The 19,443-nt window shown below is 41.2% G+C and overlaps 1 protein-coding gene across 1 annotated transcript in view; it reads left to right on the top strand.

Annotated features, from left to right (window-relative positions):
• LRRC74B (leucine rich repeat containing 74B) overlaps positions 1 to 19,443 on the top strand; it is a 77,751-nt gene that overhangs the window by 12,352 nt on the left and 45,956 nt on the right. The window contains exons 2-5 of the mRNA XM_033956647.1: positions 9,224 to 9,368; positions 11,327 to 11,469; positions 12,383 to 12,515; positions 18,308 to 18,514. Of these exons, the coding sequence (XP_033812538.1) occupies positions 9,224 to 9,368; positions 11,327 to 11,469; positions 12,383 to 12,515; positions 18,308 to 18,514 (628 nt within the window). The remainder of the gene's footprint in view (positions 1 to 9,223; positions 9,369 to 11,326; positions 11,470 to 12,382; positions 12,516 to 18,307; positions 18,515 to 19,443) is intronic.

Raw genomic sequence — 19,443 nt, forward strand, 5'->3', positions numbered from 1 at the left:
GATCGACCATATTCTTTTGATTCAAAGACTTCAGTCCATTGGCATAACTGACCAAGTTTTAAACTGGTTCAAATCTTATTTCCATAATCGTTCATCAAATGTCATTTTTAATAATAGCACCTCCAATAGTTTTTCAGCACCGTATGGAATACCACAAGGATCAATACTCTCTCCAATATTATTTAACATTTTTCTTGCTCCTCTTTTGACCTTATGTCAATCTATCGGATTTTCTGTTTACGCCTACGCTGACAATATTCAGTTATTACACCCAATTGACCCTGACAGCTCACAAGATATAACAATAATAAACGAGAAATTGGATCAAATTCACCATTGGTTAGATGTTAATAAGCTATCTTTAAATATTCTTAAAACCAAGGTTATGCTTTTTCCTTGGAAAGACTGTAGTAAACCAATTATCCCGATTTCTATTAATCATACTCCTCTGCTGATTCACCAAAATATTAAGATCCTAGGTATAACATTCGACACTAAATTATCATACCACGATCACATAAGCAATGTGGTCAAATCTACCTTTTTTAGATTACGCCAAATTCGATCTGTTGCAAAATTCTTATGCGAAAAATCTTTAAATATCCTAATACATTCCCTTATCATTTCCAAATTAGATTATTGCAATGCTTTGTTCATGGGCATATCCCAAAAAGAAATTAGACGCCTTCAAATCATACAGAACGCTTCCATAAAAATAATTTATAAAGCTAAGAAATTCGACCACGTCACTCCTTTACTTAAAGAGTCCCACTGGCTTCCCGTGGTACATCGTATTCTATATAAAATTAGTTTGCTTACGTTTAAATCAATAATGTCCCAAACCCCAGCTTTTATTTTTAGAGTTCTAATTCCCTATATAACTTCAAGAACACTTAGATCTCAGGACCAACATCTATTGGCTATTCCATCATTGAAAGTTATAAACACTAGACGGCTTACTATTTTTTCAGTGACCGCACCACAATCTTGGAATAATCTTCCTATTTATATAAGAGAAGAAAAGAACTTAGCTAAATTCAAGACTAAGCTTAAAAGTTTCTTATTCAATGATGCTTTTAATTAATATTCAATGATGTTTTTAGTTGATATACAACTTTATAATCTTTCTTATCTTTTACATTTTTATTTATGTTTTTATTCCCTCCCTATTGTTGTAATCCTGAAATATAAAATTTGATACATAATGTAACCCTTTAAATATCGTTTTCCTAATGTTTCATGATTGTAAGTTTTTGTAATTATGTAATTTTATTTGTCTATGTAATAACTACCCCAAGTTTTTATTTATTCATTATTAATTGTATATCGCCTAGAATGTAGAATAGGCGATTAATCAAATTGCATAATAAACTTGAAAACTTGATAAAACTTGAAAGGGAGAGAAATTGGACACAAGGGATGGTGTGGAGGAGGGATAGAGATACTGGATAGGAGGGTAATTGGGAAAAGAAAGGGAGAGATGGTGGGCCTGGGGTGGTGGGGAAGGAGGGAGAGATGCCGGATGAAAGGGTAGTTAAGAAAAGGTGGATCTGTGGAGGGAGATGGAAAAAAGGAAAGATACCAGACTTCCTGGGGAGGGAAGGGAAATGGAAAGGGAGGACAGAGATGGCAGATGGATGGTTAGCATGAAGAAAGAAGGAGACCCTGGCAAGCAAGTTATCAGAAGACAACCAGAGCCTGGGACCAACAAGATTTGAAAAATAACAAGAAAACAAAAGGTAGAAAAATTAATTTTATTTTCTGTTTTGTGATTACAATATGTCAGATTTGAAATGTGTATCCTGCCAGAGCTGGTGTTAGACCGCAAACGTGAGTTAGGATTTAACAGAGAGAGGAAAAGTCATTTTTGTTTCTTTATTTTATTTACACCACAGCGCCAGTGTGTTTAGGAGAAGCCAAAGGGGGTGAAAAAACTATAAAACTCACCAGGATTTTTGAAAAAAATCACCCAACTGGGCAGAAAAATCGAATCGAAAAACCAATTCAATAGGCTGAATCGAATCAAAATTTTTTTCCTGAATCTGGCAGCATTAGTTTGCGCTACTGTCTTAGACTTTAGGACCTGGGATTGGGGAGAGATGGCATCCTCAGTACTTTATAATGCAAGTGAAATGAGGATTTGGTCAGACTTTTGAAGGGTCTGCAGAAAAAAAATATTGTATAGGCCGGGGACATGAGACAGCAGGAAATGGGAACTTTTCTTCCTTTTATTTTTGTGAATGGAAAGGCTGAGGATGTCAGAGAGTTCAGTTAAAATATGTGCTTTATAAGAAAATATAATAATGTGTTTTATAAAGTTTATAGCATAGCTGGCCTACCCAGTGAGGTGTTACTAGTGGTGGTGGTGGCAGCGTGTCAATGTGTTGAGAGGAAGAGGTGGTCTGGGAAATTCTGCTGAGCAAACTCCGGGCCCATTTCCACCCCCCAGTTAGTCCACTCCACTCAACTGGTTCACACACTGAGTGGGTCTTGTTTGGGTGTTGTTTTGGGATCTCTTCCAGTGGTTTATCAGTATCTCCTTCTGGTCCAAGGAAGGAAACTTTGTTATCCTTAGCATTGACCTACAGAATATGTTTGTAACAGCGCTGCTTGTGTGGCATTAGGCTATGTAGTGATCGAAAGAAAAAAATAGACCTTTGCACATTTTTGCACTATATGGTGGGTGTATGAGGAGATTCACATTTCCTGCACAGCTAAGTCCATGTGAAGTTACCTTGTGCTGTATTTGACATCTAGCAAGGTCTCTGTTTGAAAGGAAAGATCTAAACTTAAAAATGAAGTGGCCAGAAGTTATGGTAAAAGCAGATAGTGTAGCTGGTTTTAAGAAAGATTTGGACAAATTCCTGGAGGAAAAGTCTATAATCTGTTATTAAGACATGGGGGAAGTGTCTGCTTGCCCTGGATCGGTAGCATGGAATGTTGCTACTCTTTGGGTTTTGACCAGGTATTAGTATCCTGGATTGGCTACCATGAGAATGGGCTACTGGGCATGATGGACCATTGGTCTGACCCAGTTAGGCTATTCTTATGTTATGTTCTCATCTGTAGGGGCCTTTGTTTTCACTTCTTATTTTAATGTATTTTTTTTCTGGGAACTTATCAGTGTTTTTTATAATGGGAACAAAAATGGAAGAGAATTAATGTGTGTGGGATGAGGGGGTAACTAATTTCTTCAGCTAAATAATTCAATCCACTTCAAACAGACATAGGAGAACTCACGCACCATTCACACACCCTCCAACCAAAAACGTCAAAAGAAAAAAACTGTTCAACAACCTCCTAACACTCAACCCCCAACTCTACAACCTATTGACCTCGACCACAGACTATAAAACCTTCAAAAAAGAAATAAAAACCCTTCTATTCAAAAAACACATAACCGAACTAACACAATCAGAACTGTCCCAAGCATCACCTGCAACTACTCCATATGTACTTCTGATGTCATGACAATTCAGACATAATTTATTTTATGTTATGTTTGGAATATAAGAAAATTTTCACTGCCTGTTTCTATTCTGACCATTTATTCTGTTTCATGGTCATTACAAAAAAAATATTTTTTTACATGGGGGGGGGGTGTCAAAAAATGATGGGCCCCGGGTGCCACATACCCTAGGTACGCCACTGCATGCAGTTTAAGTCCTGACATATTTACAAGGGTATCTAAGAAAGAAAAAAACCCCTATCTGAGTCACACCTGGTTTCAATATCACTGCACAACAATTTTTTGGTTAAGTCTTGATTCCTGAAAAGTTTTTGGTGATTATGACAGGTACCAACTTGGTATGCTCAAATATGGTTTTGGTTTTACTGCATCACGTAAGAACTATGAGAAATAGACATTTTTATGTTTACTGACAATAAAATATATAGTCAAGTTTACGTTTCGCACAAGCGACTAAATGAAACAGAATTAAAAGTGTTTTGCTCCCGAGTTTCTTTTATATTCAGTGTCTGGTGCATCACGTTGTAGCATCCAACAATAGTCGGCAAGCATTGACGGATTCCAATTGCCCTGGTATCGTTTCTCCATCGTAGCTATGTCTTGATGAAACCTTTCACCGTGCTCGTCACTCACAGCACCGAGATTTGCGGGGAAGAAGTCCAAGTGTGAATGGAGGAAATGAATCTTGAGTGACATATTGCACTTCATTCTCTTGTATGCTTTGAGAAGTTTGTCTACCAGCTGAATGTAGTTTGGGGCTCTGTAATTGCCCAGAAAATTGTCAACAACGTCTTTCAAGGCTTTCCAGCCAATTTTTTCCGGCCCAACTAACAGATCTTCAAATCGCTTGTCACTCATAACATGTCTGATCTGGGGGCCAACAAAAATACCCTCATTGATCTTGACATCAGTTATTCTTGGGAACATCTGTCTTAAATAACGAAAACCTTCCCCTTCCTTGTTCATTGCTTTCACAAAATTCTTCATGAGTCCCAGTTTAATGTGAAGAGGAGGCAAAAATATCTTTGTCGGGTCAACAAGCGATTCATGTGCTACATTTTTCTGTCCTGGAACTAACTTTTTACGGAGTGGCCAGTTCTTTCTAGAATAGTGCTACTCTCTGTCTCGGCTGTCCCATTCGCAGATGAAACAGCAGTACTTTGTATAGCCAAGCTGCAGTCCTAGTAACAGAGCAATGACTTTGAGGTCTCCACAGATATTCCAGTTATACCTGGTATACTGGACATACTTTAGTAACATTTCCATATTCTCATATGTTTCTTTCATATGTGCTGCATAGCCAACAGGTACTGAAGGATAAACGTTGCCATTGTGCAACAGAACAGCTTTCAGGCTTAACATTGACGAATCAATGAAAAGACGCCACTCTTCCGGGTTGTGATCACAACCAAAGACCGAGAACAATCCTTCAATGTCACAACAGAAACAGAGACTGTCGACTTGTGCAAAAAATTTGGTTATATCATGATGCCGGTCTCGAAACACAGAAATTTTCGTACCTGGTGATAGCAAACACCATTCCTGCAGTCTCGAACCTAGCAGCTCAGCTTTTGCTTTTGACAGACCCAAATCTCTGACCAAATCGTTCAATTCGGACTGTGTTATCAGATGTGGATCGCCTGATGAGGATGGTTCAAAATCCGGGTCAATGTCACTGTTAGAACCCTGCACTGCAGTTTCTTCATCTGGTTCGTCTAAGGTCCAATCCTCTGGTGGTTTCGGAACTGGAAGACTGTCATCATGTGGCATGGGTCTCATTGCTGAAGGCAGATTAGGATATTCAATTGACTTCTTGTTTTTGGCAGAGAAACCAGACACATTAGTCAAACAGAAATAACAGTCCGTCACATGGTCTTTCTGTTCTCGCCATATCATCGGAACAGCAAATGGCATCGTCTTTCGAGTACCTCTGAGCCAGGCTCTCAGACTAACAGCACATGTCGCACAGCAAATGTGAGGCGCCCATTGCTTGTCTTGATCACCTATTTTGCAGCCAAAATACAGATGATAGGCTTTCTTTACAAGGGCAGTCATCGAACGTCTCTGAGGCGTAAGTGTATATTCCCCACAGATATAGCAGAATGTGTCGCGGCTGTTACGACACCGACGAGACATATTGCCCGACACCAAAACGTCTATAGCATCAAGCTTACTTACTGTTATATTGCTACAGCTACTATACTACTATACTTTACTATACTGATACTATATACACACACGGACTATCTATATTAACCAAATGAGCAGGATCGGTGTATGGAAGCCACCATTATAGCATGGTGAGACAGCGCAAGCTCGTTCAGACCTGCCCAGACATGCCCAGGATGTCATCTTCCATAAAACAGCTTCCAACCTGGCTAGATTTTATGCATGGACATACCCAGGCGGCACAAACCGTTGTTGATAAGACACTTATGGGAGAAAAAATTGTTTGCATCCAAATATAAGAAAAAATCACGACAAAATTGAAGATTTCTCTGAAATGGTACGTGATGGGTAATTTTTGATGTAATATTCATGATCAGCACCCAAAATTCTATAAGAAACACCCAGCAGTGTTCAGGAAGCAAAAACTTTGTTGTGCAGTGTATTAGGAATTCCCTTCTCTTCTGAGTCTCTCTCGAGACATCAGGAAATATCTGAATGTGGAAGCCCAGGAAGTCCTTAGATCTATTTTTAAAGAAAAGTTTAAGGATCCAATCCTTGTCTGGAGCTAAAGCTACAGTTAATAAGAGGGTGACTGAAATAGCCACTTCTCTATCTGATTGTTCCAATAAAGCGGAAACATCCAAGGGATCTTCCTGTGGTTTTCCATCATCTTCTTTCTTTTGAGGATCCTGATTTTTTGAAGGTAGATAATAAGTCTTTGTAAGAGATAGTAAAGAGTTCTCAGGTATTTTAAGAATTTCCAGAAAGTAACGCTTTATCATATCTCGTGGGGAGATTGATAAAATTTTTGGAAAGTTAATTAAACGCAAGTTGTTAGCCCAACTATTGTTCTCAAGAGCTTCCAATTTTTTTCTCATGGTTAAATTATCTTTGACGAGTAAGTCTTGATTACCTTTGATTATTTTTAAGTCTTTATTTTCTTTCTTTTTGAATATCGGACTTCAGCAATACAATATCTTGCTTTAAAGATTTAATTTCTTCTTTCTGGTTTTTTATTTCTTTATCCAAGTTTTTTATTGAGGATTATGGGAATTTCCCAAATTGGACACTAAGTCCCAAAGAGAGTCTAAAGTGACTTCAGGGGGTTTACAGGAGCGAAAAAAGTTGCTTGTGCTATTAGAGATTGTTCAGTTGGCTGGTTTACCTCCCTGAAGTCTTGATCCTCTTTAGCTAAAGTTGTCCTGGTCACTGGTTCTTTCAAGAGGAGAAAATCACTCTGAGCTGTTTCAAGTAGCGAGCCCTCTGACCTCTTTCAAGTAGCGAGCACTGGCCTCTTGAGAAGAGAACACTTCCTCCTCGGACGTGCTCTCTTCTCACGGTGAGCTGGCTCCCAGTGGCAACGGCTGAAAGGGAGGTGTCCTTACATCGGGGCTCAGTGTAACTTCTAGCCCAAGGGTGTTCGCCGCGGCACTACTCTCTGCCGACGCTTCCCCGACAAAAGCTGCTCACTTTGAAGGCCTCTGAAAATGTCATCCACTGCAAGCAACGGGGCTCACGAGCTCCTTCTCTTGGGCATGCCACAAACAGGTAAGAGAAACAATCAAAGGCGTCCTCTCAGCAGTCAGATAGTGGCAGCCATCTTGGATCCGGAATCGCCTCACGCTGGTGTCCTACTTGCTCTCACTCATAATATTGTAATTTATAGGTAAAAGAGACATATGATCAAGAAACTGTTTTATTTTACTTTTGTGATTATGATAAAACATACCGAGGGCCTCAAAATAGTATCAGATGGGCCGCATGTGGCCCCCAGGCTGTGAGTTTGAGACCACTGGTCTATATTGTGTTTGCTTGGAGACACCTGGGAACACATTTATATTTTGCCCACAGAACAAGGTCTGTTTATTTAGAAAATAAAGTTTAAGAACCGCTTGCTTCTCCAATTCAGTTTTGAAGGTGACCAACAGAGTAGCTAATTCTGGAACCTTACCATTTAGTTTTTCACTACCGCTTTATTAATATATTCTTTATAATGTTACTTCTTTAGTGACCCCTGCCTTATTAGAATTATATGTACGGTGGTATTTTAGATTACAAGCATAGTTCATTCCAGAAGCATGCTTGTAATCCAAAGCACTCGTATATCAAAGCGAATTTCCCCATAGGAAATAACGGAAACCCAGATGATTCGTTCCATAACCCCAAAACTAATGTACCTGTATAAAATAAAAAGGAGAAAGACGCCAAGCCGTCAGAGGAGGAGGAAGAGGAGAAGAACCGCAGCCTGGGTGGCTCCCTGGTACAGCCACCGTTGCTTCTGGAGCTGGGCTCGGTACTGATGCAGAAGACGGCGTGGCATTGCTGTGTGGAGCAGAAGCGGCAAACCCGCAGGCGGTTGTGGTGGAGGGCCTCACAGCTCCACAACGACCCAATACACACCCCATTACCTGCAGGAACGTAAACACCACCAGCACTGGCCGGACCTGTACGCACGCGCCGACCCCGCCTCCCAGAGCTCCAAACACTCATAGTACAGGAGCTCTAACCAGGCACGCGAGCTGCACAGAAATAGCCCCATCTCGAGCAAATGCATGGACGGAGGAAGTCACACTCGCTCTCGTGCTCACCAGTACCTTCCTCAGATCCCATCACCTCGCAACAAGGACGCACTCCCTGCGGGAAGAAGTGTGCAGTAGGTATTTAACTGCTAGTTTTGCGAGTCACAAATTTAGCAAATGTTTTGCTTGTCTCGCAAACCAAAGTTTGACTGTCTTAGTAATATCTTTATAGTTTTTGTAATTATTTAACCACACTTGATTAAATGTATTATTTAAGTGTTCCCCCCCCCCCTTTGCTTTGTTTTGCATTAGGAAATATTAGTATTTCCATTTCTCACATGGAAGCCAAAACGAATTGACCCCGGAGAATGCACAGAGAAGAAAATCCAAGAGAAACCAAAAAACACTGTGGTACAACGATCCTGAAATGCCATTAAAGTCCATTTCAGGATCATCGTCGTACCACAGTGTTTTCCATTTCTCACATGGACCATTCAGGTCTGCATCTGCCGTCATTTACTATGTTACTAACTCCCTCCCCTTTTACAAAACTGTAGCATGGTTTTCAGCGCCAGCCACACCAACTCCAACGCTCATAGGAATTCTTTTATTATTAACAAGTAGACACTTTGCTTTGCTGTTTCATTATGATTATGGTATTATTATTATTATAATTTATTTACCTCCTTTTTTAAGACCTTTATCCAGGGCAAGAATAAAGCCAAGCTTAGGGAATTGACATTGCAATAGCAGTAGACATTATGGCATAGTTACAATGTCATCGCAATATAAACTAAAGCATCATAATAGCAGAGGGAGTAAGAGGAGCTCGAACCTAGAGAGAAATAAAACAGAGTAATGGGTTAGAGAGAAAGAAAGGCAACTATGACTGACGAGGAGAATTCAGAAAAAATGGTTTCAACTGGAACTGAAGAGGATAAGCAGGTCCTGCTCCAATAGGAATGGCCACTGTTGGCTCTTGATTTTACTTGATATATGTCACATAACTTTATTTCTTTAAAAAGCCTAATCTAAAGAAGTGTACATCCTTGTTAATTTTGCTCAGATTGTGCATCGATTATCTGCTTTACGTGGCATTCAAGTCGGTGACCAGGGAGAGGAGGAGGATGAGGGAGCAGGAGGGCTCTTTCGCTTTTCTCCCAGATTTGGTGAAAATGAAGAAGAGTGGGATACCGATCTGGACATAGAAGGTATGGTACCAACTCACCACCATAATGATTATTCATTGCTTCATATCTCTAGAGATGTTGACTGCTAGGGCCCTGTGGAGGTCAGCAGATTGCAAAGTTAAATCGTTATACTATGTGCTATATTCAAAATGCTTATCGTGGGTAGCAGAACCTCTTCTTAAATCATTTCTAACTGGGCCAATAAACAGTCCTTATGCTGCCATGTTGACCACACAGATGAGGTCACTGAATTTCAGCTGGAACCCTCATAACTTCTGACTCGTGGCCTGGCATTGAATATTTGGGTTAGATTTGCTGAACACCATGGGAAATGTCTAGGCATTGTAAGGGAAAATAACTCTTAGAATCTAATGGCCTGGGATTAAATTGGATGTTGAAAATGGGTCAGATAGGCTTTGGATTCTAGAAAGACATTGAAACACAGGTGATTCTCCTCTTGCCTATTCCCTCCTGCTCACAGAAAGACACACTAACACTTTTAGACACAGAAACCATCTAAACTCATTTAATTACACATGGAAAGCACTGAGTACAAACGCTCATAGAGTAAGCAAAAAGGTTCAAGACTTCCAAGCCCTGATGTTGGAGGCAGACTTAGATGTAGTTCAGTGATTCCCATGAATGGGATGCGACCATACCAGGCTATAAACTTTTTAGGAAGGATAGGGGAAATCGAAGAGGTAAAGGAGAGGAACTGTATGTGAAAACAATATTAGAGTAGCTCAAATGCAGGGAAATTTAGTCTGGTTAAGCCTGTGTATGCCTCCCATATTTGCATGAAAAATTCTCCAGCCAATGTCTAACTATTCTGGGGGGAGGGGGGAGAAGAGTGTGGCTGTGAACCTGAATGAAGTGGTGGAGAGCAGTGAGGGAGGAGTTCGGCAGCAACATTGGTGGTATCTGACATCACTTCCTGGCTCCTTGAATTTTAACTAGGAGTTACGGAATGTGGCCCATGGACGTGAGCCCATGGGCATGTGTCAGAAGGGGCATGATCAAAAGGGCACACCCCTTTGGAAATAAGAACTAAAGACTTTGGTACTTTGAAGCTGTAGAATATCAAGTTTCAGGTACTGTTTAAGATCATCCTATTAGCTTGAGATATTAGCTAATATAGGTAAGAGGAAGGGGGGCACTAAAAGGATTGAAGCCCTTGGTAACAACTAAGACATAAGGCCCTATGGATAACTTTACTGTTTCCCAAGAGAGGCTTGTGACAACATCAGCAACTTCATTAGAAACATGACAGTAGATAAAGGCTAAATGGCCCATCCACAGTAACCATTATCTCTTTCTCTCTCTGAGAGATCCCACATGCCTATCCCAGGCCCTCTAGATAGAAACATGACCCAAAGTCCCAAAGCTCCTTCTCTGAGTCCTGATGACTGCTAGCAGCCTAATTTACCCAACTTATCTTCAGACTCTCCTCCATGGGTATCCAGTCCCTTATTGGGTGTGGTATTATAACCTGGGAGGTCTGGAATAACTTTTTACCAAGACTGACTAGTTCCGAGTCTCAATCATCGACCCTTAGAACCTCCTCCTCCTAATGCTCAAAATTTTTCTGCTTTTATTTTACTTTATTCAATTATTACTTTTCATTCACCCAGCAGGAAAAATTACTTCTCTTAAATATGCAGAATTCTAGCAAGCCCGATGGGACCCGTTTTGCCATCAAAATGGCTTTTTCAAGGGTTCACAGGACATTCTGCAATTCTGAAATACATAAAACTATGAATTAATATCCACTTTCTATATACCCAAACTGTGCTCAAATTCTTAATAGTTATAATTGTTAAATTTATGATAAATAAATACTTCTTATTATCTTTTTATCATTTTGCTTGCCAGTGTCCGGTGTCTCTGCACTGCCTCTAATCATAGAGGCCCAGATCTCCTGAAACTCACAAGGTCTTCATAGGGAACTGTGTAAACGGCTTCTTTTTCTCATTTTTCAGAGACTAAAGCTCCATATGATCCCACGGGAAGGAATAATTATTTAGAAGCCTGTAAAGTATATGGTGTGGTACCCATCTCCTACTTCCTGCGTCACATGGCAGATACTAACCTTACAATGAGGCATCACGGGCTGGGACCAAAGGTACTAACACTGACACACGATGACAGACACAAAGGAGCGGACACTGATGCTGATAGCCAGAGCCACTGATACATCACCACATGATCACAAAATCATTAATACTAGAAGACAATTTATCTTCTCTGTTACTGCTCCACAAATTTGGAATTCTCTGCCAATATATTTAAGGAAAGAACATGATATTGAGAAATTTAAGATTAACTTAAAAACATTCCTTTTTAAAGATGCATTTGATTAACAAGTTCTTCAATTGAATTTAATAATGCTGCTTTCGACATTTCTTTGAACTCCCATCCTTATGTTTTTCCCTACCTTCTTTTCTATTATAAATTGTATTTCATTTCCCCTTTTTCCCTTCATTCATGTTTGTTAATTTATATACAGTTCCTTTTATTTAATGGTTATATATTAATTAATGTTTTATTGTTAATTTTAAAAAATGCAATTTTATCTTAAAGTTGTAATTTAAATATTTTCTTTTATGTATGTACATCGCTTTGAAGCAAGATTAAGCGATTAATCAAAAATTTTAATAAACTTGAAACTTAAACTTGAAAAGCTGATCATTCATTAAAAGGAAGTTTCAAGCACACCTTGATGTAGTTTATAAGTTATAAGATACAAGCATAATCAAAATCACATACATTTCAACAATATCAAACATCATAATACATACAAATAATATGATATGCTTATGAGCTCCAGAAGGAGGCATCCTTTGGCCCATTGCAAGTGTTGAAATGAACACAAGCAGTACTCACCGACTCCAACATATACAGTGGCTCTCTCGTCCTCAGTAAATTACACACACACACACTGATCCCGTGAATAATGAACACAGCAGGTGCCTGGAAGCTGCGGGTGATTTTTTGCATGTGTATAAAGACAATAAAATGTTTTTTCTCTATTGCAGGGGACTAAAGCTTTGGCTGTGCCCCTGATTACCAACACAAGCATCTTGACATTAAACCTGAGTGATAACTGGATGGAAGCAGAGGGTGCAATAGCAATTGCAGACATGTTAAAAGAGAACTGCTTCATTGCAGGTGTGATTCCTTGTCAGTCTTCAGCATAAATGCACATATTAGGCCTTTCCATCAGGATTAATCGTATGCAGTGTTTTACGGATTTGAACAAACTGAGCTAGAATAACCACTGCACTACGACAATGGAGGGCAGTGTAAGAAAAGAGACAGCTGAGAGGATTTGAGCAGGCAGAAAACCAGTTCAAGATCTAACGCCAAGCGGGCTCAGGTACACACTTTCTTCTGACCCCCTCCTCACCCCTTTTTCCCAGGACTGATGATTATAAACCCTCCATTACTAATGTTTTCAAACTCTCCACAATGAATATGTTTAAATGTGCAGAAACTGTGTTATCTCTAATATATGCATGCACTGTTCCCTCTAAGCTGAGGGGGAGTCCTCCAGCCATGGTCCTGCCACTGGGGGGTGCTGTTTACTATCACATTTTCAATAGTGAGGGACAAGCAAGCTCTGCAGGTCTCTAACAATTGAAAAGACAACTCAGAAATACATCGAGAGTTACCAGATTTTACTACTGTAAAATCTGGACCCTTGGCTCCACCCCCATTTCTACCCAGTTCTACCCAGCACCACCCCTTTGCACCCAAGTCACATCCTGTTCTGCCCCAGTCTCGCCCCTCCCACCATTTTCACGTGCTTGAAGCCACTTCAGGAGAGCATCTGCACATGCAATGACATCACCATGTTGCATTTGTGCATGCTCAGATGCCCTCCCAGCATGGTCCCGAGCTGGAAACCTTCTGGATACCCAGACATTTCTGGTGACCCTAACCACATCCCACTGGTGGCAGTGCAGTTGCTGGACTCTGGCTCAGCTTACAGGGAATCTGGTGCAACTGTCCTGTTTGCAATCCTCCACTGGTGCTGCTCTTTCCCTTTGTTCTCTATTCTCTGGCTGCTCTTCTCCTGTCCTGGTAATTTCCCCCCTTCCTATTGCCTTATTTGGCTGTGGTCAAGGGTCTTTTGTGGGAACATAGGCCTGGATTTAGATCTTTTCGATTACACATCAGTGCATTGGTTAAAAATTGTTTCTATAAACTAAGAATGATTCGTTCGCTGGTTCCCCTTCTCGATTCATTTTCGCTCAATACTTTAATTCACTCTCTAGTGATTTCAAAATTAGATTACTGCAATTCCTTATTAAAGGGGGCTTATCTTAAGGATATAAGGCGCCTCCAAATCATACAAAACACTGTAATAAAGGTAATTTCAGGTTCAAAAAAATTCGATCATGTCACTCCTCTGCTTCAAAACGCTCACTGGCTACCAATTTCATATAGGATAACATATAAAATAGCTCTTTTAGTCTTTAAGACAATAAGAAATAATACTCCTGCATTTATAGATAGGCTCCTGATTCCTTACAGCCCGTCAAGAGTTCTCAGATCATCCTCACAAGCTACCCTATATGTCCCCTCTTTAAAAATCATTGGTACTCGCCGTGACCTGATCTTCTCGGTTACAGCCCCAACTATTTGGAACTCACTCCCTCTATATTTACGACTTGAACAGGATTTGAAAAAATTTAAAAATAGCTTAAAGTGTCTTCTTTTTAAAGAAGCCTTTAACTAAAAGTTTATTTTCTGGTTGATTCCGAATTTCATCATCTTTTATTAAATTCAGATTATCTACCCCTTCTCTTTAGATTTTCCTGTTCTCAAATTCTTTTCCTCACACCTTCCTTATGTTCTAACCTAATCTGATGAATCCATTTTTTTTTAATTTTTTTTTCCTCCTTTCCTATTGTTTCATGTGGTTTGTTACCCCGGTTTGTTTTTTAATTTTAAAGTAACTATTTTTATTTACAATGTATTTGTGATTTAAGAAATCCAATTTTATTTCTTTGTAAAACGCTTTGTTTCCTGAAAAGCGTTTAATCAAATAATATAATAAACTTGAAACTTGAAACTTGATCTAGGCAAGATAGAAACCTACCTAGGGCACCACATTTCAAAAACACCAAACAGCCAGGTCAAAGAGGAACTTACCTGCCCTGCTTGAAAGGGACACCGCTGTGGTCTTCCTTTGCATCTCTGTTCTGACTCTCCAGTCACCAACCTCTCACTATTCTCTACTCTCAGCCTTAGCAATGGCTGACAAAATCTTAAAGCCAACCCTGCAGGAGCATCTTGTAAAGCTGTGTAGCAGCCCCTAAGGAAACATTTTGCAATTGTGACCAGCTTAAATAAAGGAGTCTGTTTGACCACTAACAAGCCCTGGGAGCTGCAGGAGACCTCTCTGTTAGGATTACCATATGGCTCCAGAAAAAGGAGGACGGATTGAAACATCTGGGTTTTACTTCCATTGGTTTCAATAGAAGTAAAGGCCAGATGTCTTCCTTACTTCCATTGCTTACAGTAGAAGTAAAACCCGGATGTCTCAAGCCATCCTCCTTTTTCTGGAGCCATATGGTAACCCTACATGTCTGTTAACTAACAATTCCCAGCAAGGGCATAGGTAGAAGTCCATTTGGGGGGGAGTCCAAGGATGAATGGTAGGACATGCATTTCCTCTCATTTTTTCTCCCCCCCCCCACCCTTTTTTTTTTTTTTTTGCTAGTGGAGGTGCCCAAGGCCTGCCAGCTAAAGCGGTCCACTGCCTGAATGGTGTGGTTCAGCTTCTGATGCCAGGCACTTCCGCACTTCCTTAGTTCATGCCTTTGAATCACAGTGCTGACTTCTTTGCTGCTCAGGTAACATGGGAGGAGGCTCTGGAGCAGATGGCTTCAGCAGGCAAGGCTCAGGCATCCCTGCCAGCTATTCCACGGGTGCCACAGTTGTTTATGGTACTGCTTTCCACAGTCAGCTGGGTGTTCAGCATACCCTCAGTGAATATTGATGAGATATACGTATTTGCATATGTTGGATACTCAGTCCAGTCAATATGTAGTCCACAGTGGTCAGTCCTAGGTATTTAGTGACAAGACAAGCCGTGTCTGGTGACTGACATGAATATCTGGGGCTAATGTGGAATGTTTCAGTTGCCAGAGCTTATGTGGGTCCCAACTGAATCTTGGCTGGGATCCACATAAGAGGAAACAGGTCTTCCCATCCCCCTCGGATTTCAATGCCCCCAATCTACTTTCTTTCCTTCCTTCCTTCCTTGCACCCCAGCCAGGCCCCCTCACTCCCCCCCATAGGCCCTCACCTGGAATACCTTTAGTATCTTTGTGACATAGGGGGGCCAAGCGACAGAAGCAATGCCCACTCACTTCTGCCCCTCTCAGCTCTGGCCTACAAGTGGCAGACTTACAGCACTAAACCAAACAGAGGGCACGGGAGCCATTTTCAGGCTTGGGCCAAGAGAGGCAGGAGAGAGTGGGTATCAGTCCTTCTCAGTGGACCTCTGTATCAACAACAGTACTACAGGTAGGCCCAAGGGAGTGGGTTATGGAGGTGAGGTGGAGTCAGTGAATATCTTAGAAGTTAACTGGACAACAGCCAATATTTAGTGCTGGTGGCAGTTTGCTCAGCTGCTAAAGTCAGGAGATCTAAGTGCCTCTGAATATGAGCAGATGAGAAGGAAGGAGCAATTTAACATGTTTATTGTGGATATTCTGAAACTTTAGGGGCTGTGGGATCACCAGCAGGTTTGTGAAGTTTTGTTTTAAATTAAACCTACAGCCCCTGAGGGTTCAAAGTTCATGAACTAGTGTCCTCTATCCCAGTGTTTTTCAACCTTTTTTGGGCAAAGGCACACTTGTTTCATGAAAAAAATCACCATTAGAAAATGTTAAAAAATTTAACTCTCTGCCTATATTGACTATATATAAAGTAATTCTCTTGAATAGGAATCAAATAAACACAAAGAAAGTATTTTATAATTACTTTATTATGAAATATTAAGTAAACAGAATAGTGAAAAATTATAAAATACTTTATTCAGTGCGAAACCTGGGCCTGTTTGGCTGAACACAAAGCTGATATTCTGGCTGGAATCGAAGAAAGACACACACGTAGCTCTTCGTCAACAGCCGTTCCCTTCACCGCCCCGTCACCGTCACCACCATCCCTTTCACCGCCCCGTCACCGTCCCTGCTGCATCCATATAAGCCTTAGTACTGTAATATTTAGCTTATTCCTTTCTTATAAATCAAAGTTCCTGCTGCTGAACTAGAGAAAGAGATGTTCAGCTGGCAGGGCTTTGTTTATAAATTTTTATCAACACAACTAATATACTATTTTATCCTAAAGCAAAAAATAAATAAATAAATATAATTTTTTTTTCTACCTTTGTTGTCTGGTTTCTGCTTTCCACATCTTCTCATTGAATTCCTTCCATCCACTGTGTGTCTTCTCTCTACGTCTTCCATTTGCTGTTACTGTGCCTCTCCCTTCACCCCCCCCCCCCCAATTGGTCTAGCACCCATCTTCTTCCCTCCGCTCCCGCATGGTCTGGCATCTGTCTTCTTCCCACTCTGTCTTCCATATTTCCCTTCGGGGTCTGTTCCTCTCCACCCTCCTTCAATGTCTGTCCTATTCCTTTCCACCACCACCCTTCCCTCCCTCCTTTACCATCTGTTCCTTTCTACTACCCTTCAGCTCCTCTCACCTGGCTTATCTATCTACCTTCCTCCCTCTTATTTTCATGGCACGTTACAATGTAATTTGTGCAAGCCACTGGAGCCTGCGAGCTCGGTCCCTGTCCCATCCCCACAAACCATCTCGCGTCTGTGCTCCTATTTTCTCCATTTCTAATATCTCCCCTATGTATCTGTCATTACCCCCCCCTGTGTCCATATACCATCCCCATGGCATGTCCCCTTTATGTCTCTGTCCCTATGCCCCATGCACATAATTTCCCCTCTTTCTGTTACCTTCCTGTGTCCAGATTTCCCCTATCTTCCTCTTCCATACCAGTGTGTCTCTTCTTTTCAACCCCATCTAGCTTTCTTCCCTCCCCCTGCTTCTAGCATCTGGCTCACCTGCCTGTCCTTCCCTTTCTTTCCTGCTGTGAGTTTTTCTTTCCGTCTTCATCCCCTTGGCCCAGAATCCTTTTCCCTTTCACTCCCTCCTTCCAATTTGAGCCGGGAACACGAGCGATCGCACGGTCCCCGCAGTCACCACTCGCCTGCCCAATCGATCCTACTGTTTAGCCAGCTCTCTCCCTTCGCCTCACCTTAGTTTGTAGGTTTTGTTTTTCGGCGACATGCACGCACGGCTGCTCAGTGTTCAATCTTCTGCTCTGCTGCAACTTCCTGTTTCCGGTTGCGTCAGAGCAGAAGATCGAAACTGAACAGCAGCGGGGACCGGGGGAGTCTCATGGGAGCGCGTGCGGGACCCGGCCTGAGGCCTAATCAGTGTCTGCACCGTACGGCACACCAGGCAACATCTCGCAGCACACTAGTGTGCTGCGGAACAGCGGTTGAAAAACACTGCTCTATCTTGCATCCTGTCTAGTTAAAAGCAGTTCTTCTCAACCACAATGAATATACATGAGACAGTTGCATATAGTGAGATCCTCTGGAGACAGATCTTTCTCATGCTTCTTCTTTATGGTATTCCTGAAAACCTGGCTGAGCTCCTGGAGAGGACTGAAAAATACTGTTCATTAGATTCTTGCTATGGTACAACAAAAGTGGTTTACATATTCTATTCAGGAACTTCTTTTGTACCTGGGGCAACAGACTTGTCCAGGGTCACAAGGAGCTGCAGTATCCCAGCCGTTACACGAAACCTTAGGCAATTCTTCCATCACGTGCGGTAAATTCAGTAAAGCATTTGTCAGACTGGTTGTTTCAAATCCATGAGGAGTTGCAGTTCGGTAACGTAAGATTGTTTTCCTCTCCTAGATCTTGATCTGTCTGACAATAACATTGGCTTTGAAGGAACGGAGGCCATCTCTGCGATGCTTCTGGAGAATATGACCGTGGTGAATCTGAGTTTGGCTGGAAACAAATTAGAGGATGAGGCAGCAGAACATCTCTCGAAGATTTTGATTAAGAACCAGAATATTACATTCTTGGACCTGAGTCACAATGTGCTTGGAGATTTAGCAGGTAGGCCCGAACCTTTAAATTAGCCTGTGATATATCGACATATGAGGGCAGACAAGACATGTTCTAAATTGTGGACATAGAGGAAATCTGGTATCTTGAACACAAAAATAGATTCATTATTGCAGGTTTACTCTTCCGTGATACTCTCCTTCACCCCTTGACCATCTAGGCTAATGTGACCATTTATTTTTTTCATCAAAAGGGGACATCTATTAATTGTCAGTCCCGCCCCCAATCCCACCCTAGCCCCGCCTGTATCCCACCCTAGCCCCACCCCCAATTTCTTCCATTCATTTTTCATGTACACATATCTTATTAATTCATAATGGTAACCCTAAAATTTTAAAAAACTACAAAGCACACTATATGCAGAGAAAATGTTAATTATCATTTATATTTGGGGGGGTTTCAAAGATGTCAAGGCAAATAACTTTAAAATATGCAATGTCACCTCAGTAACTAAAGAAAAATAGACAAATATAGTGCAAAATATAGACAGCAGATATAAATTCTCAAAACTGACACGTTTTGATCACTAAATTAAAAATAAAATCATTTTTCCTACCTTTGTTGTCTTGTGATTTCATGAGTCTCTGGTTGCGTTTCCTTCTGTCTGTGTATCCTTTCTTTTGTTTCTTTCTTTCTACACTCAGGCCCAACAATTGTCCTTTTCTATTCCCTCCCTCTTTCCTTTCCATGTCCTTAGTGCCCCCAGTGCCTCCATCCTGTGTCCTTAGTGCCCCTTCCCATGTCTTTAGTGCCCCCATTGCCTCCTTCCTATGTCCCTCTCACTGCCTTCCACACTTTGTCCCACCCACACCCCCCAAGCCAGGCTGCCTGCCTCTCTACCTCTCTCCCTGGCCAAAGCCAGCCTGCCTACCTATCTCCTTCCCTCCCTGCCGCAAAAAAAAAAAAAAAAAGCAAGCCTC

Source organism: Geotrypetes seraphini, chromosome 8 (assembly GCF_902459505.1).
Source record: "Geotrypetes seraphini chromosome 8, aGeoSer1.1, whole genome shotgun sequence".
In the NCBI taxonomy this organism is placed as follows: Eukaryota; Metazoa; Chordata; class Amphibia; order Gymnophiona; family Dermophiidae; genus Geotrypetes; species Geotrypetes seraphini.